The sequence below is a fragment of the Grammomys surdaster genome, unplaced genomic scaffold (genome assembly GCF_004785775.1).
Source record: "Grammomys surdaster isolate TR1022 unplaced genomic scaffold, NIH_TR_1.0 188, whole genome shotgun sequence".
In the NCBI taxonomy this organism is placed as follows: Eukaryota; Metazoa; Chordata; class Mammalia; order Rodentia; family Muridae; genus Grammomys; species Grammomys surdaster.
The window spans coordinates 5,133,254-5,158,414 of NW_021604633.1; the positions used below are offsets into that span (position 1 = coordinate 5,133,254).

General features: G+C 43.7%; 1 protein-coding gene across 1 annotated transcript in view; it reads right to left on the reverse strand.

The window, feature by feature from the left end:
* Positions 1–24,471, reverse strand: part of Tpo (thyroid peroxidase) — a 49,642-nt gene extending 25,171 nt beyond the window's left edge. Inside the window, exons 1-4 of the mRNA XM_028768804.1 lie at positions 24,378–24,471; positions 17,694–17,778; positions 11,700–11,851; positions 9,389–9,521 (exon numbers count right to left, since the gene is read on the reverse strand). Coding sequence (XP_028624637.1) covers positions 9,389–9,521; positions 11,700–11,851; positions 17,694–17,778; positions 24,378–24,471 — 464 coding nt within the window. The remainder of the gene's footprint in view (positions 1–9,388; positions 9,522–11,699; positions 11,852–17,693; positions 17,779–24,377) is intronic.
* Between the last annotated feature and the right edge of the window lie 690 nt (positions 24,472–25,161).

Sequence of the window (25,161 nt, forward strand, 5' to 3'; positions counted from 1 at the left end):
TGCTGCTGTCTCCCTTTCCTCTCTGACCCCATCCCTAACAGATCAGGACCATGTCCTCCTCTGACCTCCCTTCCCCAACTCGATCCAGCATTCGGACCTCTAAGGCCCCAGGCACTCCCTGGGAACACAGCAGCTGAGCAGGACTGGGAAACAGGTAAGGCAACTGAAGACCGTCTCCACCCCCTCCTCCCCTTGAAACTCAATTTCCACTTCTCACTCAGAACTCTGAAACAGAACACTGGCTGCAGCCTTCCCTGCCCCTGCTCACATCCCCCGTGGATCCCACAGAACTTTCCCTTTTAAATCTCCTTCTGGACACTCACTGCTTTATCTCAATCCCCAGCTCCAGCAGGCTCTCCCTGCTAACCCACAAGACCACTCTTGCCAGGAAAAAAACAAAACCGCAGGCTGAGTGCAGATTCCTCCCATTCTTGCCGATCCAACCCTCCAGGTTCACTCCTACCTCTATAGCAAATCTTCTGAAGTGACCTCTCCTACTTCTCTACCTCTATCCTAAGGAGGCTAAGTAAGCAGATCCTGGCAGAACACTTTGTTTTCCTCCCCACTGTGAACCCCTTAGGACCCCATAGGACTCCTTAGGACCCCTAGCCTATTCCCATCACTAAATGTCAATTTCCAATTCCCAGAAACACATTTTACCTGGAACCTCCAGTGGCCACACCAATTATGTACACATAAAATTTTCTAGCAGACCACACACAGTCAACACACTTTCTTAAAATTCAGAGTGAAAACAGAAGCCAAGGAACAAAGCACCCACCCAACAAAGACAAGACCAGGCAGGTATCAGCACCTAGAATTATCATTTTCCCAACCCGATGCTTAGGCACCAGTGTAAATCTTTTTTTTTTTTTTTTTTTGCACCAGTGTAAATCTACAATCAGTAACAACCAGGACAGAAAGCCTCTACCAGAACTCAGCAGCCCTACCACGGAAGACTCTAAATAGCTTAACATAGCTGAGGCACAAGGAAAAAAATAAAAGAAAAATATTAAAAAATCATTATAATATTTAAAAAGCCTGTATGAAAAAGATAGAGGTTTCTAAAGGTGGAAATAAAGAAATCCCTTAAAGAAATTCAGGAAACACAACAGTGGAAGGAAATAAATAAAATTGTTCAAGACCTGTAAAAGGAAACACAATCAATAAAAAAACAAAACAAAGCACCTGAAAATTCCCCAAATTGAGAGAATTTTGGAAATGAAAGAAAATGAGGAATTTGGATAGGAACTGCAGAGACAAGCTTTACCAATAGAACACAAGAGATGGAAGAGAGAATCTCAGGCAATGAAGATACACTAGAAGAAATGGGTATATCAATCAAAGAAAATGTAAAAGCTAACAAGTCCCTGGCACAAAACATCCAGGAAACCTGGGACATCATGAAAAGACCAAATCTGAAACTAATAGTAAGGAAGGGAAGAAACGAAACCCTGGTCAAAGGCTCAGAAAATACTTTTAACAAAATCATTGAAAAAAAAAAGCTTCCTAACCTAAAGGAGAAAGTATAAGAAGCATAGGGAACACCAAATAGACTGGACTAGAGAAGAAAGTCTTGGCAATAATGATCACAACACTAAACGTACAGAACAAAGAAAAAATAGTAAAACTGCAAAGGAAAAAGACCAAGTAACATATAAAGACAGACCTGTTAGGATTATACCTGTCTTCTCAATGGAGGTTCTAAAAGCCAAAAGGGCCTGGAGAGATACGCTACAAACTCTAAGAAACCACAGGTGCCAGCCCAGACTAATGTACTCAACAAAACTTTTAATTACCATAGGTGGAAAAAAAATAAGGCATTCCGTGGTAAAACAAATTTTAAGCACTATTTATATACAAATTCAGCCCTACAGATTGTGCTAGAAGGAAAGCTCCCACATAGGAAGGTTACCTTGACTTAAGGAACCAGTGAGCCACTATTTTGGGCAGTCTGGTAACCTATCAGTTACCATTTTGCTCCAGAAATCCCTTGCCTCCACACTCTGAGCTTTGTGGTTACAGATAGGCTGCTACATTCACCTGACATTTACACGGACTCGGAGGATCCAGTGGATCCCCTGTGTGGCAAACAGTTTACAAGCTGAGCCGTCTCCTTAGCTCAAGTAAGTGATTCTAAAATCTTCTGGAGTATTTCAATACTGTTTTTTCCTTGTCCTCACTCTTGTGGGTAGACTTTGTAACCCTTCCTTTGTCTGAGGTGCTTTGCAGATGAAAGGAGGAGCGGTTATGCATTACAAAGAACTGCTTGAAATGACCCTGGAGGGGAAAGGCTTCATTGTTTACATGCCTGCTGCTTCACCTAGGAACATTCCAGGGGGACTGGTTGGTTAGTAACAGGCCAATGCTCCAAGGAGACTTGATGACTTTCGTATATCTGGAGAGACAGTAAGTGGGAAACAGTTCTGCTATTAATATAACTTCCGTTGACATCTAGCCCACCAGTTGGCTTAATTTGGAGTAGTGCTTTTAATTAGCAACATGAAGGCAGCCAGCCTTTTGCACAGATTTGTTACAGTCAGCTGTTCCTCATTGTAGCTCCACAAAGTACAGCTCTCAGGGAGGCCTTACTTCACCCAGTCAAACTAACATGTTTACAGAAACTTGCTGTGAGTTCTTTTCTTTTTTTTTTTTTCACCCGTTGACTTTTACATTTCAAAAATCCACTAGGAGATCTTAGGTGCTCAAGAACACTACTGTGGACACATAGTGTATCGCTGAACCTGTACAGCTAGGGTTGGCTGCTTAACGAGACCCCAGATGGACATTATTGAATATCTCTTGTTGGCTCTGGACCACATAAGTACCCATGAGCATGTGCTGAAAGAGCCTTCATCCTTAGTGGAATCGCTGCATCACCTTGCATTCATCTTCAGCCCTTCCTTTATTAGGCTTGGATTAATGGCAGCTATTCGACATGCTGGCAGCAGCATGAACAGAAACAGTTCTGAAAGTGATTTTCAGGGGAGTAGTGCCTGTTCTTCCATCAGAGCTCCAGTGATCGGGGACTTAGGAACAGGCATCAGGTATTGTAGTCACCTCAGTGTTCCAAATTCTAACAAGGAAGATGCTCTTATATTTCCAGCTCAAAAGGGAAGCTGCTGTGCTGGGAGATCCCCAACACATAGGAGAAAACAACAGAATAGCCCTGGGTCATATATAAAATTAGCTTTTTTTCTCACTTGTACAGGATGCTGCTTTCTCAGCAGTGAGGTGGTGTTACATGGAAGGAGGAAGGTGACTGCTTTGCATAAGGCAGGCACACACAGAACAGCTCAGCACACGTCAGTGGTCATGTGGCCTCAGAGGGATCCAAGGAGTTCACTGCACTTCCGAAAGCTGGACTGGAGGAGTGAGGAAGCTTGGTTCTTGATTTGGGGGGAATTCCATCAAGAGATGCATCACTGGAGACAACTTAACGTTGGGATCTCTCAGATGGGAATGTGGTTTTCTTTTTTCTTTTTTTTAAATTAATTAATTTTTGTTTTTGTTTTTGTTTTTTTTTGTTTGTTTGTTTTTCGAGACAGGGTTTCTCTGTGTAGCCCTGGCTGTCCTGGAACTCACTCTGTAGACCAGGCTGGCCTCGAACTCAGAAATCCACCTGCCTCTGCCTCCCAAGTGCTAGGATTAAAGGCGTGCGCTACTACCGCCCGGCCATTAAATTAATTTTTTTATTGGATATTTTATTTACATTTCAGATGTTATCCCCTTTCCCCATTTCTTCCCACCCAGAAACACCCTATTCCATCCTCCTTCCTCTTGCTTCTATGAGGATGTACCCCCACCCACCCACCCACCCATTCCCACCTCCTTGCCCTTGATTTCCCCAACTCTGGGGCATCCAGCCTTCACGGGACCAAGGGCCTCCTCTCCCACCTATGCCCGACAAGGGGGAATGTGCTTTTCTCTACCTACTATAAATGTGACCTTCTTCAAGAGTTTTAAAAATTTCTTTTCTGGAGCCACTGGTACCCATGTCTGAGAGTCCTATAGGACATCAGCACCAACTTCCCCTTTTCCTTTAAGGTTAATGAGTTTGTTTGGGGTGCACTGATCTCCCACGTAATCCAGAGGATTTGTTTTGATTTCTAATATCTAGTTTCCACCTCGTTAAGTGCTATCTTCCTTTTTGAATTTTAAAGTATGATTTAGACTCTGCGTGGGCTCATGTTTGTGACAACTATAGTTTGCAGCAGCTTAACTATCAATGCATAGACTTCTCTCAAAGGAGGTGAGTGTGCTCATGTCTCCCAGGGAAGCTTCAAAAAGTATCACAATTTTATGAATTATGTTAAAACCCAAATGATAAAAGTAGGGATTAAAGGTGCCTGTGAATATGTTCCCAGAAGACACGCATCTAGGGAAAGGACTTACTGTGTATGTAGGCACCAGAAATCATCAGGCCTCCCCAGAGCATCACACCTGTTGCTAGCTAGTCCTTCTGGAATGGTCTTAATTGAAACTGTTAGTTATCAGGAATTAGATTATTTCACAATGTGTTTGGAAACCAAACTCTAAGTTTCATTTAATTATCAGGGAATGACTATAGAAACCACTATAATGTACTAAATTCTGTGTGCAGATGGAGTTGGGTGTTCTTCTGGAAACAGAAACACAACAATCAACTTTTTGTTTCAGAGTCTGTCATTTCCCCTAAGAATTATTTCTATGTCTCTAGATTCAATTAAGCACAAATGTCCCTCAAGTAGAAGAGTGAGTACAGATTGGCCTGCAGGGAGGCTGATATGCTGGGCCTTAGAAGGGTTTGCCCTCTGCAGACCATGGCACATGTCTGTCTTTGAGTGGGAGGCACAGTTGTGTAGGCAAAGGTTAAACTCTCAAGTCAACTCTGGTGAGGGAGTAATAAGACCAGGAAGGCCTAGGTTATCAGGCTCCCCACAGACTTTCCACAGGCTGAAAAGCCTGCGTTAACTCTGAGATTCAGGAATACCCTGAGAACAGTCTTGTCACCTGCTTACTGTGGGACCCTTCCAGAACTGCCCTCCTTGGAAAAGCATGCTGAGTTACACTGGGATATTTTAAAGCTTACGTCTGGGGCCAAGAGCAAAGAAGTTAGATGTAGGAGAGCCACTTCATGGTGACAGTCATAGTAATTGTCACTGAGCTCTAGAAGACACATATGATTGGTAGGACAAGTCACATTCTTATCTGTGTTCTTTTCCAGAGGCCTTGGCCATGACCTCACAGGATTGGGATATATGCTCTGCCCTGTCCTGTACTCATCTGGTACCATGCTTATTGGAAGGGTCATACTTGCTCATCAAAGGCCAAGCTTTGGATCCCAGGCTGTCCTCTTAAGAAATACTATACATATCTGCAACTACCTTCAGGGGAGGGCTCTTGGTCTCACTCTTGCTGTTCCTTCCCATTCCCCTTCTTTTCTATTTAGCTTCTTACTTAGAAGACTGCCTTTTGAGGTAGCTAGACATGTTTCTTCCTAGGAACTACTGAGTGAACCACTCCCTTAGCCAGAGGGTCATGGACTATATAAAGCAAAGAAAGCCAGCCAAGCTCTCATGAACATGGGGTTTTGTTTAATCTATTTCAGTTAGAAGGGCTGGCCTCACTTCAACTATGTGGGGTCTTTCATGCCTCTCTGTGTTCTGGGAGGCACTTGTTTAACACAGTACTTGTAACACGATTTATCTGTTTCAATCAGTACTATGTTTAAGTCTTGAGGACAATGATCTGAACCATCTCATACTTGTGATCCCTCCACAGTGCCAAGCATGTATGAGCAGGATGTTCATACACTCTGCTCACCATCTTTACCTGTTCTGCTATGGCCTTTTCTCTACCCTTCAGTGTGAGCCCCCTGCCCATTGAAGTACATCCAAGGCTTCAGTATTCAGTTGGATCTTAGGTAGCTTGCTTTCCTTTTACTGGAATCTTTCATAGAGACTGTTTTAAAAAGATGAAAGAACATCCATGCTTTCCACTGGTAGGTTCTGAGCTACATGGGGTTGAGTATAGGAAACAGATATGGTTCTATAAATCCTGGACATCAAAAACTGTCATCGCTTCTTTAGGGCTTCATGAATAAAACTAAGGCTCCTGCTAATAAACTGCCATACAGGGAAAACCTCAATAGTAAGAGGACAGCAAGGATGAGAGAAAAGCCTACATGGGTGGCTAGAACACACCCAGGTCTGAGAAACAGTTCTCAAAGCCAACTGTTGGATCGAAGGGCTAAGAATTTATCCATCTTTTTAGTCTCAGGATCCTTCTAAGTAGGCAGTTCTGAGTCTCTAACATCTACTCACAGGGAAGTTGCTTGAGGGTGGGCCCAGCCTTTTTGACTTAGAATTCCTGCACTTGGTACAGTTTTCAGTTCCTTAGGATACAGGTTTGTGGTATAAACTCCCTGGTAAGTAGTACTTCAGGGCTGTATTTTCAGAAAAGGAAACAGTGGCCAGGGACAGAAATTGCTCCTGTAGTCACGTGGCTATAACCAAAGCAGCTCTCCCAAGGGAGTGGTTGATGCTCCCAGTGGTTCAGCTGGAAGGAAGAGGGAGCGACAACAGTGGGGCAGGAAACAGATTAGCAAGAACCTACTGACAAATCAAAATTAGACTCCCAACAAAGTCATGTTTACAGGTGATGGTGACTGGGGAGAGAACTCTGCTTTCTCCCATTCCTCACAGCCACCAGACCTTAACTCCTTGAATGGAAAAGCCACTGTCCAGGTGGCTATTCTTTGCTACTATGATCCACACTGGCTTCTAACATGTGACAGAGGTCTTTGTTTCTGTTGGATTCTGTTTTTCTAGTAGGGTTATGACCTCTGGGATCAGTTGTATGAACTCCCCTTCCAATAATTACCAGAGTTCAGCAATAAACTATCATATACATGAGGCTCCTTGGTTCAGGATAAGGTACTAATACAATTCAGCATGTAAACAATCATTTTTTTAAATACACTGAACATCATGTATGTAAACACATAAAGCTCTCCTTAGTGCCCACTACAGATGTCACAGAAATTACCAAATGAAGAGCCTATGGGTCAGATGATGGATTAAGAAGCCCATTCTGACAGTTAGTGTTGATCATCAACCTGATAGAATTTAGCATCATCTGATAGATTTCTGTGCATGCCTATATTGATATGGGAAGACCCGTCTTAATTACGTGTGAGACTATTCTTTTAGCAGGGGATCCTGAGGTTGCCTTAGTTTCTTTTCCTGCTGTGATGGTAAAATACCCTGACAAAAACTGAAGGAAGGGAGGGTTTATTCTGATGTACAGGTCTGAGCTATATCACTGTGGAGAAGTCAGTGGGACAGGATCACGAAGCAGCTGCTCACATTGTACCCATGGTCATGAAAGAAAACACTGAACAGTGGATGCTGCTTGGCTGGCTTTCTAACAAGAGCTGGAAAATGAGGGGATGTACCAGGTGAAGTTTCGGGGGGCAAGATCATGACATTCTTGCCAAGGCTAGTGGGAATTCCAGAGAGATCCCTCATATGTACACTGTGAGAACTCTGGGCTGGAGAAAGACAGACAAGGCTGTAGAACTGTGACCAGGGTTGGATATAGAGCAGAAAGACACAAGACCAGCTCTGGAGATAGTGGCTGAAGTGTGCCTGAAGCTGAGGTTCATTGGGAATCTGGAGGGAATGGCCCAGAAGGAAGCATCCTGCTATTGCATGGGTAAGTGGTGACCTGGGAGCTGAGAGGCACACTGCTAAACTCAGGGTAGATGTGCCAAAATCAAGATAAAAGAAGCAGCTTGATCTGAAACTACATAGTGACTGCAGAAGCAGACTCTGATAGAGGTAGCCAGAGTTCTGGTAAGAGGGACCTGCCCAGCTGAAAAGGTAAGCAGTAGTGTGAAATGTAGTCACATATACCTTGAACATAGAAAATCAAGCCGGGGAAGCAAGACCATCTAGCACATGTGGAAACTACCTAACAGCAGTCCATTCTGATGGTTGGAAGAACCCAAGAATGAGCTGGAATCTACTGGCAGCTGAGCAGAAAGAACCCAAAAAGAGATTTGTCAGAGTGTACGCAGTGTCTCCTTTAAGGGGCTTGCTTCCCACTGATAGTATCCCTTACCCAATACCACTCCACACAAACGTCTTGGATGCTCATTTAGCTCTACCCAGCCTTGATATGCAGCATTTGTGTAGAATCAAGGCAGGGTTATGCATCCCTCAGTATATAGGTACAAGACTGGGAGAGGGTAAAGGGAAGGGTTAAAATGGAGAAACATGAAGGAAGTAGTCAAAGCATTGATATAACTGGCTGGCTGGACTAGGTGGGATGCCACCCCAAGAACAGACTGAGCTAGGACCTTGCTCTGAATCTAAGTGAGGACAAGAGGTATAAATTAATAGGAACTAAGCTTATCATCATTTAGCTTCAAATGAATGAGACCCAAACTATGATTCATTTGTTAGGTTCTGCGTAATTGCTTGGGAATTACCTCAATCTAATTCTCTTAACACTAGACTGGCTCCTTTCCCAACTGTGCTCCCCAAATACTTGCTGTTTACATCTTCCTGGGTTATTTCTGCTCCAGCAGACTTGTGTCCTGGGGAGGCATTCCACTTGGGTCCATCATGGCTAATGGCGACCTCCAGTTCTCCCAGTCTTCCCTCTTCTGTACTCCTTCTCTCTCTTTCTCCTTTCTCCTTCTCCTAGTGGTCCCTATGCGCAACCCCTAGCCTAATGACTCAAACTGTACCACTCTCAATTCCCTGCAGTAACTGGCTGCTGCCAGTTTTGTTTAACCAATAGTTTTAAATTAGGGAGCAAGATTCGCACAACAAAGGCTCGTGCATATGAAATTGCTCTGTCTAGGGGCAACCAGATCTTTGGGTATAGAATTTAGCATATGAATACAAGCAGCACCAGACCAACCCCTAACAAAGAGGAGGGGGCATTGGGATGGTTTGTGTCTAAGTGGCACATACATAAAGGGAAGCAAGAGCTACATGCCACAGGGGCTGATGTCTTGTGGCAAATGGTCCAATTCTTCCTTCAGTTAGGTTGGTGGGAGGAAGCAGATTGTCCTGGTAACATACTAGAGACAGGTAAGAAATTTGGAGAAATCAAAGATGGTTAGTATCTGGCTTGGGATATTAGGCGATGGTAAGCCATTCTGTGATTTTAGAAAATAAGGGTGAGACAGAGCAAAAAAGCTCTCTTCTGCCACTTCTATCTGGAGTGTAGTACACCGTGAGGATAGCAATGGCAAATAGTTGGAGTGTGAGATAACGGGACACACAGAGGGGTGGACTGTCACAGTTCATGGACCTAGAGCCTACTTCACAATGGCTTGTGATCATGATCAAGTCTTGAGAGGCTTGATGAATAGCACGTCTTCACACAGTACCTGTTGTTGCACGCCCCTGTGATGGGCCGGTACTTATTTGCCAGGCAGGTGTCAGGACATTTTGGTGGCAGCATGAAAGGCAAGCATCCTGACAGGTTTGCAATTGTGCCCAGAATGTCTTCTGATAGGGCATCTGCATAACAATACAGACCAATATTGAAGTTAAGGCCAGTTGGTTCTTCTTCCCAGCCCCATGCTCCCAGGAATAAGACTCAGACTCAAAACACCTTGGCCATATAGCTAGGCTCTTCTCTGACTAGAATGAGTTTAAAATATCTCATTTATTTTAACCTACATTCTGCTATGTGGCTGGTTATCTATGCTCAGGTACCAAGTGTCTAGCTCCTCATATCTTCCTAGGCTGATATTCTCATGCTTGGCTCTATCCCAGAATCTTTCGCTTCCTGAATGTCCCACCTCCCATTTCCTGCCTACACCGTAAGCCATAGGCTTTTTAATTGACAGATGATACATCCATAATACACAAGATATTTTCTCTACAGACCAGACTTTGTGTGACATCTGTACCAGATGAAGTATCTTTCCAACAGTTCTATCAACCATAGCCTCATCATCTAAGTCAGGGCTTCCTGTGCACTCTGCTAGGAGTGTGTGTGTAGGGTGGTGGTGGTGGTAAGGTGGTTGTTTACTTGTTTGCTTCATGATGGTTCTGAGAAGCGACCTAAGAGCCATTCTGCTCTAGGAAGACAAGCCATCAGCTTACTTAGAGTTATCTCCCATCTCACAGGACACATCACCGGAAACAACCTGTTACATCTGCACAACAAAACATTCCCACCTCACCACTATGCAGGAGAGCAATGAGACAGGATGTGTAACCCGTAGAAACCCACCTTGGCTGAGCTGGCTAATAGCATTCATTCCTTCTGCTATAAAAAGCCTTTATTTTTCCGCCTATTGATTTCTCTAGGTTAGCACCTCTGAATGCAGTCTCTTTTGTTTATATTTACTGTTTTTCTTTCCAGTTCTGTCACTGTTTATGCTGTTCAACAAATCAAGGTTAAGGAAGCCTTAAGACGACCCTATAAAACTGTGATGAATGTATACTAATGAAATTGAGATTCTCACTAGAAAACATAACCAACAGGAAGGTATCCTGTTTTCAAATAGAAGAGAAATGGAGCAAGCATCTCAACAGAGCATCTCACTGAGGAACCTGACGACGGTTCAGCTGTGTGATGGTCGTGTGTTCTTTGTTTGCTAGAGCACAGCACATCAAGTCCTGTAAAGAGACTCATGTGACTGGACTTTTGCTGGTGAACAAGCCAATGTTCAGGAACAACCTGGCATCTCTACCCAGTGCACTTGCTGATTGTTTATGCAGGGACGGCAGGAAGTCTATCTGAATTGACTCACCTTCCTTTTATCTTAAATGCTGCCGAGTGATTGAGTCTGTAATGTAAACAACTTTATCATATCCTTTAGGGTATTTTACATTATCAATTTCACATTATGGCCTGTCTTTGCAATGTATTCTCCCTGGGCTGAGAGCCTTGTGACACGAAAGCAGGGGCCAGTAGGCTCCCATCCTCGGGACAGGTCACCCTCCCATCACTTCTACCACTGCCTGAGCTGATGTCACTACTGGATAGGGACCAGTGTACGTAGAAGGGACTTTCAGCTATGTGGTCTGAAATGAAACCTTTTTCAGAGTGACTTTATGGTTGCTGTAAAAGTCGAACTTAACTGTTCAGTGTAGGATCTGAGAATTGTGGTTAATACTGGTTTAAAATGAGTTCATCTCATCAGGCAAAGAAGCACCAGATTAATTTAAGAAATCAAATAGCTCACCACAGTGCACTGAAAAGGAATCTCACTGAGGTTGTTAAAAAGGAAGCTCATTTTTGAGTGTGGCGCCATAGTCCATAGAGGCTTAATCTGGCTTCTGCTTTCTTCAAATGTACTCTACTGGGGCCACCATGTGAGCTGCCAGAGACTGCAGACCAGTCTCAGTTTTGAAAGCCTGTGGATTGTTACATTCCTTGGGTAACAGACTAAGTCAGAAGGTCCTGGCTACAAACTGGGAAGTTGAGGCTCCTGTCCAGTCCTCTGCTTGCTGTGACATGACACAACCTGAATGAATGTTTCCCCAGAAAGCCCTTATGATAACAAGTTTCACTAGGTGAGAAGGCTACAGGAAAATTCCCAGTGTATTTCAGAACATAAATTTGAGCATGTTGAGCTGTTTCTCCAAATAAGATTTGAATAGGAGAGAAACTGTATTTCCCAGAATAACAGAAATAAAACTATGAATGGATTTAACCAGAGGCAGAGGAATGCGGCTGCTTACCCGTGGAGAACTGTGACTGTTCACGTTTCATGACTTGTATTGATGTTTCCATGATCTCTGCTGCTAGGGAAATAGCCCCACTGGTAGACTCTGGCAGCTTAGAGAAGGAGAGAAGCTGGGCTGGAGAAAGGACTTCCCTTTTCTTGAGGTTTCTAGAGCATAAGGAATCAGAAGTTAAATGGGGATCGAGAGACAGCTCAGTTTACAAATGAACTTGATGAACAAGTTGTAAGTACTTATATTTTATCTCCAGAAAATTCTTGACATAGTGATAAGTTCCTGTAAGCTCACTGCTGTGGAGATAGAGACAGGTAGATTTCTTTGGTACCTTCCAGCATAGCCTCGCTAGTGAGCCCCAGGTTCCAATGAGAGATCAAGTCTCAGAATACAAAGTGTATAGCTCTCAAAGTTGGCTTCTGGCATCTTCATGCATGCACATATGAATCTGCCAACGCACATTTCTCCCATACAGCCTCCTCCTATCAGTAACACATATACCACATATGCATACATACACAATAAATAAACCAACAGAACATTTATTAAGTGACTGCACATACCATGCAATGAACTGTGGGCCACACAAAGAAAAAGCCTAGATAGTTCTTAGCCACAGAAGTGCTGGGGTCAGTAAAAGGGATAGAAAACAACTAGAGAGTAGCAATATTGGGCGTGGAAAAATATGACCAATATTTCCTCTTTTAAAAAAAAAATCCATCTCTCAATGACCTAGATTCTCTTTAACAGTTTTTTGGTTCTCACCATAACCTGGGCCAGGAAGATGGTCACTGTAGGGCAGAGTCTCAGCTGGAGCAGGGAGGATCACAAATCTTCCAGATTCTGACCTCTGAGGGTCTGAGGCCAAGCAGAGCCCTGAAGCTGTCACAAATATCCCTTTCCTGCTCTCAACTTTCCCAGATGAACCCAGGTTTACATCACTGCGACTTTGGGGAAGCAACCCTCTTTTCAGTTTTGTCCTACTGTGGATAAATGGAATGCTGTATTATCCATGTCTTAGTAATAGCCTAAAATACATGCTGCTCTCTAAGCAAAAGTCATATCTGAGGTACTTCATGGCAGTTACGTGATACTGTAGTCTGAAATCATGATGAGATCCTACCTGCTCTTACCACAGAACAAAACCAGTTACTTCAGGTGGTAGACAGTATCTGTTGTGATCCTTTCTATATCCGTGTGTCTATCCAAACAGCATGCTGCATACCCCAAGATATACAATACAAAGGAAACTTAATAACCACAAGACATACTATAATTGACAATGATGTAGATGAGTAATTTAGCACTTAACTCATGTAAGTCGCTTAGCTTTTGCAAGGTAGGCATGAGTGATAGCGGCAAGATGCAAACGCACCTAACTCACATAGACTGGAAATGAGTGACTCTGTTCACTAATGTCCATGATATAAAATGTGACATATTAAATAGTCCTATTCTTTACATGCCCACATATTAGTAAAAGATCCAATGACATCCTGAGCCTTGAGGAGATGGGTTAATCCAGTTGTTAATGACATCATGAACTGATCAATGATTCATGAGAACTGGCAGAGGGCAGGAGACCCCAGTTCAGAGTTAGAGGTGGTTGTCTCTTACCACTAGCAGGGCTATATCTTCCTGAAGAGCCAATGGTAGACAGAAGCAGGGCCCCTAAAGATCTATTTATCTAAAGTATACTTAGGCAGGGGATGTTGCCAACAGGGAAAATGTGAGGTTTTCATGTGTGTATTGTGAGTACTCCTTCTGATGTTCCTCTTTGTAAACAGGTAAATATTTTGGGTGCAGGTGATTTGTCTTCCTACTCAGTGGTTGATGACCTCTCCTTTGCTGCTCTAGCTGCCTTGAGGAAAAAAGACTGTTTAACAGCCTGAATACACCACAGACACCTTACCAAAGTCCGAAGCTTTGCTAATCACCCCACCTCAAGGCGGTCCATCCCAGGCTGTTTGCTGCCATAAGCTTGCTGAACATTTTCTATCTCATTGGAGGGGCTCATCTCTATCTCATTAGACTGACACTGGGGCAAAGCCACAATGGGTCCAAAACACAAGCCTCGACTGCAATTGGCACTAGTATTGAGGAGGGGTTGAGTAGCCAGGAGCCTGGTTGCCAAGGAAGCAGCTGAACAGTTTGAGAGTAGCTTGGCAGGAAGAAGAAATCAGAAGGAATGATGAAAAGGTGATAAGCAAGTGGAGAGCTGAGTCAAAGGAAGGGCAGACTAAGATGTCAGATAGGAGAACCTCTAGGCCCGGGCTGCTGGACTATTCTCATAGAGCTGTCAATTCCTTAGAGTCAAGGGTCTCAGACTCTAGGCTGGGGGCTGTAATACTAGTCCCCGCCAAAGGCTAAACGTCTAAAACTCCAGGCCTGGTAGGGACATTTGTAGGGATTAGGGCCCCTAATACCTGAGACTCACAGGGACTCTAACACTAAAGGATGATACTTACTGTTGCTTCTACAAGCTTATGACTGGTGCTCACTGCTGCCAAACTGGGAAATGAAAGCCACCAGAGATCAGCATTTGAAGAGCATCTGGTTGCCTGTCCATGAGTCCAAGAACCCTTGGTGGCTGGTCGATGGTGCCAGTGCCCTGAGGTGGACAGCCACTAAAGACTGGGTATCCTGGTGCCCAGACCCCTGGAATGGACATTGTAGTCCTCATAGCTTGCTGATGATAGTGGCTATTACCATGGATCAGTGACCATATCTTCCTCTTGTTTGTCCCCTTAGGTATCACACAGCCCTTCAAGAGAACTGGTCCTCCCTAATAGGTACCTCCCTTCCATACTCAACCTGCGCTATGCTCCGATCTTAGGGGCTTGATGAGGTGTTTATTAACTGTCCTGTCAGCTGTCCATCTACTGCTCTCACTGGGGAGGTGCAGAATAGACGGCTCCATCTGTTAACCCTCCAATCACAGTGCAGAACAGACTGTTCCATGTGTTAACCCTCCAATCACAGTGAAGGTGTACAGCCATTTTGTAGGGCTTCTTTACACTCCAGCTGCAGGCTGTGAGAGGGTGTTAAATGAGAGGTGTGTGTCCTTCTATCTGCAGGAGGATATTGATTATATACCCACATTTCGGGAACTTTGTGTTTAGCTGGCTCAGCATTCCTCATGTGAAAAGCCCAGCAGGAGAGCTGCATGTCAGATTTATTTCTCTTTAGTCCCCCGGGTGTTTGAGGAGTGGAAAATGCAGAGCAACAGTGTTGTCCTCAGTAAGTCATCCTATGCCCTTTGTTTCTCAATCTGCTGCCAGGCAGATCCTAGAATATCTCAGTGTCAGAACACTGAGATGATGTCACAGATCTGAGCACAAATAAGTTAGATGAGTATATCCTGGAGTCCATGGGCAACCATGAATCAGAAACGGACTTAGAATGCTGGAAGGGAAGAGATTCGTTGCTCCCGGAAGTGGTAAGGATATGATCCTTGATCTTTGTGCTGTCTAGAGTGTCCTGCTTCCCCAGACTCACTGCCTCTCAGCAGAGAAAAAGAAAAGTAGTGTATCTACATTTTGGATGGGAGGGAGGGAGGTGTTTGGACAATGGACTGTGCCAGGAAACTTGGTAAGGTAGAGCGAGTCTGAGACTTCAGCACTCAGTACCCACCTGAGACAGTAGGTGCCTCCCTGCTCCCTGCCAGATTCCTGGCCTAGAACACATGCCCACATTCCCAATGTTGGTCACATAGCCCAGACCACAGTTCTCCATGCTAATGAGGTACCTAGAGGCCCTGAGGGTTTAGTTAATAAGCTTCCCTTCCTGGAAATTCCTCCCTGAAAAAGGTATTTAATCTCTGGTTCACCCTGAGAAGAGGGAATGCATCCGTTTTCCATGATGAACATTCAATATATGGTATGGATAAACCTGGGTTGTCTCTTTCATCAAAACCGCTGCGGGTAGCATGGAGAGAAGGCTTTTGCCTATAGAGCTACAGCCTAAGTCTCCTGTAGAAGGTCTCTCTACACTTCCAGACAACTGCTGCTACTTTTGCCAATGAGCTAAACTGAAGTTTCCCATTTTTCTCAGCCTGCAGGCTCTCAACAGTCTCGGCCTTGTCACAGGACCATGAACCCACAATCCTTCATTCCAGACTCTTCTGTGCAACAACCAGTGGCAACTGTGTGCCTGAGAGTCAGGGAACCCCAACTTTGGCTTCCTACATCTTAGACTACATTCTCCCACTGGGTCTCAGAGCTTCCCTAAAGCCCAGTACCTGACAGTGGCAGTGGTATAGGGAGATGCAGTCAAACACTCCCTGTTTTTTTCCTGTCCAAGCAGTGTGTCCCACAACCCCACTGAGGGGCTGAACATGGAAACCACAGAGAGGGAGGGAGGGAAGGAGAGAGAGTAGCAGAGGGGGAGAGAAGGAGATGAGGAACAGCCAGGAGAATGGGAGATAGATAGATAGATAGATAGATAGATAGATAGATAGATAGATAGGTAGGTAGGTAGATAGATAGATAGATAGATAGATAGATAGATAGATAGATAGTACCACATAATGAATATATGGATATCAGTTTTGTTCTGCAGATACACAAGTGAAAGCTTGAGCCAGGAAATCTCAACTCCTTGGTCTGCTGAGGATTCTTGGTTTGAGAGAGCAGAAGAGTTTGTAGCTTCACTCCTACAGGTCCAGAAAGGGCTACTGAGTACAACTGGTCCCCAAGATGTGCTGGTAGGAGCTACTTCCTAGGTGGCCCAGCCATGACTGGTAGCAGGGCTTACCCACATCTGTCAGCTCTTAGACTTGGCTCTATTTCCTGCTGCAGAAGCAGAGGCTGCAGATCACAGGGGAGGCTGTCATGTCTGTGTAGCCTCAAGCTTCTTCCTCCCAAAATGGTGTAGTCATGGGTCCCTACGTCATCAGCTGAAGGCCCTGTACTGAGGTTGGGATCGTGAAACACTTAGGTTGATGACATTCTTTGCTTGCTACCTCTCCCAGCTCCAGGGGGTAACTCCTTGGGATGTAAGACTTCAGGAGCATTCCACACTACTGAAAACTCCTTCTTCTCTGATGATTCCTGTCACTTCATCTGCTCAGAGAGTATGGTTTCCTCTTTCACCTTCAATTTTTTGAAACAGTCAGATAACAGCTTGTCTCTAAGTAACGTAAAATAATGAAACAATTTTCTGTTTGGAATAATAGACATTTGAAGTAAATCAGAAGATGTCAGGTAATAATTTGTACCTTGAGAGATGTTGTAACTTTTCACCAACTTCCAATAAAATGACAAGTTTGTGAAGACATAAACCTAGTATGTTTCTGATGTTTTTGGAACATCTAATGAGACTCCATGCTGACATTAGAAATGATGTCTGTCGCATATTTAAATGTGTGATGTCGGGGGCTGAAGACACGGCTCAGAGTTAAGGGCACTGACTTATTTTTTAGAGAACCCAGATTAGATTCCCAGCACCTACTCAATGGTTTATAATTTTCTGTAAATCCAATTTTAGGGGATCTGATGCCTTCTTATGCCCACTGTAGGCATAAAACATGTACATTATGCTTAGGCATGCATGTAGGAAACACATGTGATAAGATTATAAAACATTTTTCAATTAAAAATGAGTATGTAAAATCAATTATTTTGGCAAGCAGTTAGGAGCAGGTTGAGGCTCTGGTTCTATGCTTGAGGTAGTCTGGTGGCATTATAGTGGCTAGGCTCCAAGCCTGAGCGCACAGCACCGGTTTTTCTGTAAAGTGTCCTAATGTTATTCCTGTCCAAGCTTCAGACTCTATCATCATGGCACCTTGAACTCTTAGCCCTCTGGCTTTTGATTTTCATTTCTCTGAGGAAAGAGCTGTGAGAATGAGCATTGTTTTTCCAAGTGTGGCCAATTGCACTGGAACCGTGAATCATCTCACGTGAGCTTCAATGCCTCAATTGCAAAAGGTCGTCATGGTGAACACTGTCACTCACTTTCACAAAAGACATCATCGTGAACACCGTCACTGTCACTCACCTTTTCATAGTATTGTAGACTGCATTGTCTACCATGAGCTGGCTCGTTTCCACAACACTGATAACACGGGACTTCATAGTCTTTCCTAGGATATAAAACATGGGGGCATTAAAACAGACCCCCCTCCATCCCAGGGCCACACCTCTGCCAGCTTTAGCCTTCTTCCTCTAGTGCCGATGGGTGTAATGACAGTCCTGTGGTCTCCAGAAATGATCAGCTTATTGGAACTCTCCTGAACATTAGCCTCTGTGTAAAATTGAAACAAATTATGTAAAAGTAAACTAAATAACTGCATATTTCAGAAACTGTATCAGTGAGAGAGATTTGCAACATTTAGCCCGGGACAGCTGCCTGGATTTTGATGCAAGAAGAAACAATATGACTGGGAGCTGTTGTGGGGTCTGAGGTACTTAAGATCACGTGTTCCCAAGACCACACCAGTCTCCAATGTGGAGGAGAGCATGTCTACTCAGTTTCTGTCTGAATCTGTCTTGCTATATCCAATTCTCATTTCCATTCCTGAAGTCAGCTGTGGTCCTGTATTTACCAGCTGGGAAAAACACTTTCTCTAGACTGGGTGGGCGTGGCTGGTCCTCTAGCAGGCAGGCTGTATGTGTAGGCTTTAGAGTCAGGGTACTGTGCCATTGCTGAGTGATGTTGGTGTGGATCTCCCTGCCCTCATAGATTGCTGACCAATTTGGTCCGCAAGGCTAGTGGAAGCAGAGACATCAAGCATAGGTAGGGTGGGAGTGAGGGGCTTCAGAAACCCTGTGAGTATGTACAGTGACTGACCACACTGGGACCAGCTGTCAGTATGCAGATCAACTTTACTTAGGGTGATTGAAAGCTTACAAAGTTTTGTGGGACTAAGGGTAGGGACATCCAGGATGGGCAAATGTCCTTGGCTGGGGGTGTAGTGTACCTAGAATGCCTCATTAGCATGGGGAAGCATTTCAGGAATTTCAGGCGCTGGCTGACAGGTTTTGTCAGAAGAAAGGAAATTGGTCTTATGAACTAATTGAGGCTGTGTGACATTCCTCAGGTAGAGGTGGTCATGGAGGGTTAGAAGTCCCTGAATAAGGGCAGAGAAGGAGAAACCCCAGTAATGAATGGAGTCTCCCATAAAGTGCCAAGCTCAGAGGCTATGCAGACATGGGTGGACTTTAACCCTAATGAGAAGAGTTTTCCCACAGTTGGAATGCTACATCCTGATTGCTCTTACTGTGAGCACGGTAAATTTCTTGGCTCTGTTTACAGACAAATTGTAGGACTTTCTGTGGCAGGCCTGTTGAGTCCAGAGGGCCCACAGAATGTTGGATCTTTTGCCTATGGCCCTATCTGTCTCAGCCTTGGTTCTTGAATTCTATTCCGTCCCTCCTCTATGACATATTTGCCTCTTTTGGCTTTTATTTCTCTCTTCTCCTCCAAATATTCATCTTCAACTTGAACTTCTTCTGTCCTGGACAGAATTCATGGCTTCTGTCATGGTTTGAATAAGAATGGTACTACAGTCTCATGTGTTTGAATGCTTGGCTCAATTGGTGGAACTTCCTGGGGGGGGGGGAGAATTAGGCGATATGTCCTTGTTGGGATAGGTGTGACTTTGTTGGAAGAGATGTGTCACTAGGGTGGGTGTGAATGTTTCAAAATCCCACAACAGGCCCACTCTGCTGCCTCCCTTCTGTCTCTATTTCTCTCTGTGTATCTGTGAATGTCTGTTTCTCTCTCTGCCTGCTGCCTGTGGATCAGGATTTTAAAGCTCTCAGCTACTGCTCCAATGCCATGCCTGTCTGCCCACCATGATGATCTTAGGCTAATCCTTTAAAACTGTAAAACAAGTCCCCTATTAAATATTTTCCTTTTATAACCATTGCCTTGGTCACAGTCTCTCTTTGCAGCAATAGTACAATGACTAAGAGAATCTTTGACAGCTGGTCTGGAGTCAAGAGTAGTTGGAGACCCTTGAAAATGTGTCTTTCCCTTTCACTTCCTTAATGCCTTTAGGGAAGTTCTGTACACCGCCATCGCTGAGTGGGAACAGTCATGGCTCACACAACTCACTTCTCTTTTGATCTTGCTGTAGGTCAGGTGGCTTTCTAATAGACCTGCTGGGTTTGTGTCTCCCCTCATAACACAAAGACCCTGATCCGCACAGAGTGATACCCCCACTCCTTTCCATGGACTATAAGACCCTCACAAACTACAAGGACAAGGTTTAATTCAAAGCTCTAACTATGAGAGCTTGATTCCCCCTTACTTTAAAATGTATCATCATCTGGCACTAAAGAATTGGACTAGTGTATCCAGGAACATTTGCTTTACAAGCACGAGAGCCTCCGTTCAGATCCCAGCATCCAGGAGAGAAGTTGGACATGGCTGCATGCACGTTTTACTTCGAAGCTGCACAGACAGGGTCGGAAGGATCACTGCAGCTTAGTGGCTGCCAGTGGCTTCAGGTTCAGTGATAGAACCTGTCTTAGGGCAATAATGCAGAGAGTGATAGAATAGTAACCCATGCCCTCTTCTGGCTTCTATACACATGTACATGGGCACAAACACCCTTACATACCTGTGTATACTCCCTCCATCCCCCCTCAAGTATCTACTTAAATTATCCAACGCATTCTCTCTTCCTTAGCAGAATAAAGGTCCTCTGAGTGAGATACAGCAGAACAAAACAGATCAGTTCTTCACTGTGTGCCCTGTGCACTGTGAATCTTAGGGGGCTGAACCGCATAGTCTTTACTTCTTTTTTTTTACCCAGGTGGAAGCTGAACTTAGTAGAAACTTGTCATTATGTGAGAGCTAAGCGCTTGTATAGAACAATTAACTATGGAGAAAAATCATGTGTGTGTGTGTGTGTGTGTGTGTGTGTGTGCATGCACATGCACAGTAGCTGTCAGTGAACTAACTTCCTGTTATTGACCAATATTAAGTTGATATTTAAATTGACATGATCATGTATTGCTTATGCTCCCATTTGCTATATTACAAAATATTTTTTTTCCAAATTTTAAAGAAAGGTTGATTATTTCCAATTTTATCTTTGAACCAAAGGTTTTTCTATTTTAAAAATTTCCCACAGAAACACTTCTCCTCTACGATCCTCCGAACTCTCTGTGGGACTGGATAGATTTTTAATTAATTATGGTTTGGATGAACAGAAGTGTCTTATTCATTCACGACGGAGGAGAGAATCTTCTCTTCTGCCCATCTTCACTGAACTTTCTGGGGTTGAATGAATTAGACAGACAAAGGAAGGATAAACAAGAGAGAAAACTGGCAGCCAGCAGACCTTGGTCTTTGTGCTGGCACCCCATGGGAACTGCTAGAGCAGAGCACTTGGCTAGAAAGAAAAGGAAGGAAGGAAAGAAAGGAAAGTGAGGGGGTGGAAACTTAGTAGGGAACACGCTGCAAATAGGCAGATAAATGGGGAATGCCCCCCAGGCAGCTGGCAGCTGTGTTTTTAATGTGGGTTCCTGGATGTCTGTGGCTGCCTAGAGACCTGGACTCTCTTTTCATTCTTCCTGGTAGGGAGTGGTGAGTTACTTTGCAAATGGATTTTCTGGCCAGAAGGGGGAAACAGAGTGCTTCCCTAAGACCTGTGGCATTCTTCAGCATCTCAAGATCCATCCAGCAAGTAGGTGCACAGCCTACCTCTGACTTGTGGTTGAGGCTAGGGTCAATGATTCTAAGAATTTCAACTTGGTCTCTTCTGTTTGTCTAGAACAGAAATCAACATTCTAGAGAAGTAACTTGACTTATTCCCTGTCCTGGAGGTATCATCTGGCTGTCCACGAGTATGTCCTGAAAGTACCATCTGCTCTGGGAGGCACACTGGCCTCTAGAATCCCACCTCTTGCATATTCATAACTGGAATGCAAGAAGCCATTATACAAGAAGATGCTGTATGTCAGGACAAAGAAACTGGCTGCATAGTTCTAGACTTGTTCACAAATACAAACCAAAAGAAGTCAAAGAAAGCCAATGTCTTTCTCTCCAAAGCCACAGAGGTCCCCAGGCTCCCACGAGCTGCCCCTGGCTGACTCTGATCACTTGGGACTCACTCAGAGCCACGTGTGGATCCTGTTTGGACGATCTCTGTTTTCAAAAATCTGGTGAACTGGAACAGAGCTAGCCAGCTTTCCTTTTAAACAAACTCCCCCACTAGGCTGGCTTCCCAATCTCAGGATTTGCAGGCAGCTTTCCTGCTCACGCTGTTCATTTGCATCTTATTTTCTTTTCACAGCTACAGCGAGCTGCTGAGTTCGCCATAAAGATAATTTCACATGGATCTTAATTTTGCACAAACACTGGAAGCCCATCTCAGTCTGTTGAGAGGAATACACAGTACTTCATGGAGCATGTACTACTGAGGGTTGTCAAGAGACACTATGAGCAAAGTCTTCCTAGATTTATAATGGTCGTGGGTATACTTTAGGAGAAAATGAAACCTTTTTCTCATTTGCAGTACTTTATTACCGAATTTCCAGGTGCCGAGGTTTCTTTCCTCTGTGCTTTGAGGCATCTGGCTTTGCATAGAAAGTGTGTGTGTGTGTGTGTGTGTGTGTGTGTGTGTGTGTTGTATGCTGTGTCCCCTATAGCTTTGCTTCTCAAAATGTCACTGATGTCCCCCAAATCCACAAAGTCATCTGCATTGTCATTTTCCAAATATATTTAATTTTGGCTGTAGTGAAATGAATCATATGAAAACTGCATTTTAAATACATTTTACCAGTGAATATTTATTGTTTCAAAGGTACTGTTGTTTAGTTTTCAACTGATAAATATTCTTATATTAAAGAACATGAATTTGAACCACTGTGACACAAAACACTTTTTGCTTGTTTTTGTTTTTCTATTTCAGGGTCTTATGAAACCCAGGCTGAGTTCACTCAAATTTGCTATTCATCTGATGCTAGCCTTGAACTCATGATCCTCCTGCCTCAAGCAGGATTACAGGGGTGCTATCACCCCACGCAGAACTTGAAGGGCACTAGCAGTGATTTTGATGATTTAAAAAAATATATTATCAGATCTAGAGCCTCACGCATGCCCAGCAAGTCCTCCCCCACTGACTTATACCAGAATAAAGGTGGAGCCTAAGCTGACCTTGGCCTTGCGAGTCTCCTGTTTCATCCTCTTCAATGTTTGCCCACCAATGTGTGGCACCACTACCAGCAGATTTTCTACTTAAGAAATTTGTTGAGTAGACGGATAATAAGCCAGCTTATAATGAATAGTAAAGTACACTCCAACAGTGCACTATCATTATAGAAGTCATGTTGTTCATTATTATATACTATTAAAATGTAAGCAAAAGAGTCGACTCTATTACAGATTTATAAATCAACCCAACATTCTGGAGGCAGAGGTAGAGGCAGGAACATCTATATGTTCTGCACGGTGATTTCCAACCTGATGGGGACAATGCACTGAAACCCTGTTCCAAGGAACAAAAACACTCTGTGGGCAGAGTTACAGATGTCCCATATCCTCATTTTGGAAAAGAATATCATTTCAAAATGTTAAAGCCACACTGTGCAGATGTTTTTATGAACAGCTCACAGGTGCAATATCGAGCTCTTGACTAGACTCTTGACCTCCATCTTTTCAGTCTTGCTTTATTCCTCTAGGGTCTTGATAGCTATTGAACAAAAGGATAAAGTGGTTTACTTCCTTCTGTGTGCTGAACACCTGTCATGTTCCAGATGTTAGAAGAATTGGTATGAAGGGGTATGCTTAGGTTTTCTTGAAGATTTAATATGAGCACCCCTCTTGTTTTCTTTAGTCGTCATGGAAACACAATTCCCAAGTTAATAATGCTCACCAGGAATGCCTGTAGTGGTGGTCAATTGAACACCCAGACTTGGAAGGGGAGTGACATGCCCATCAGAAGGAGTGATTTACAGATCCCAGAGTAGCCAGTGTGGATACCCAGAAGGAAAGGTGGAAGGATGCTTTCTTTAGGAGCTCCTGAGCCTGGAAAGGCAGCAGGGTGACTTCAGTACAGTCATGATCTTCAGGCAGAAAAATTAAACAGCATGTAGCTCCTAGCAGGAAGCAGATCTGAGTGTAGACAAGGATGCCAAGGCCCAATGACTGAGCTGTGTCTAAGAGACTGGGGGCAGCAAGTGCCCCTTCCCCAGCATCCTGATACCAGGAAGCTTGCTCCAGAGTAACCACTTGTCCTTTTTTCCCTTCTTTCCCCAGGTTCCTTTCTTTTCCTTCCCTTCCCTTTCCTTCCCTTCTCTCCCTCTTTCTCTTTCTTTCCCCCCCCATCCCTTCCTTTCTCCTTTTCTTTATAGCAAAGAATGATTATGTTAGCCCAGATATCTCAGTAGCTTTCTTACTATAACTTCCCATACAACTAAACCCAAAACTATCTATATCAGAGACATTTAATTTAAGATGATTTTATAACAAAGAAACAAAAATTCTCAAAACTTTTAAAAACATATATATATATATATGAAATGATTTATTCTATAATCATGGAAAAATCAGTTCTTTTAAAGGAGGAATTATAATTTAATCCTTCTAAACTGAAGAATTACATTATGCTCTTTGACAAGCACAAAAGGGTCTTAACTGATTCTCAACAACTGCCGTGACATGGTTGGTTTGTTGAATGTGAAAAACAACTTTACAAGACAAAAAGATTACGTATCATTTGTTACTTACCCCACAAGACGTTTCTGCTTCTCAGGATGAAAGGGAGGAAAATTCCAGTCCCCACTACCACCAGCGTTATTACCATAGCTCCAAGTGTTCTCATTCTGGAGTTGAAGTGGTGAAGAGATAATCAGATAGTAAGCAGAACAGTGTGGAATGCATCCCCAGGCCTTTCCTCAGGTGGGTCCTCACAAGTCCTAGAACCTTGAACTATCCTTAGAGCCAGGAAGGCACGCAGTCAGCCTGGAGTGATGATCAGACCTGGTCCCCAACTCATCAGAAAGGTGTGGCTAGAGAATGGGAAACATATCTCTTCAAACGCATCTATGTGAAGGGAATAGCTAACATTGAGAATTTAGCACTCATAAAGATAAATAAGGCACTGGCAGCTGCTGCATCTTTTATGGCATGAGGATCCTAATGAAGTGACTTCAGATGAAACAAGATCCAAAATTGATCACATCCGCTTTCTAAGTTTATGTTTTCTTAGTCTTAGACATTGATATTCTTAAATCCCTGACTCAACATCCTGAGGTGAACACTTCATAGTAAATATGAGTTTATAAGTGCTCTATACATGTGAACTAAAGTAACGGGAACAGGGCACCACTAGGCTTTGCTAGGAAAAACATCTATTTGCCACACTGCCCAATAATGGTCTCCCATAGACAATTTTACACGTTTCATGATAGATTTCTCTTCGAAAACGGGAAAATAAAAAGTTTTACAACCTGAACATGTTCCTTCTCTCAGCTGAAGAAGCAGGGTATGCAAGCTGGGTATGTTCTCTGTG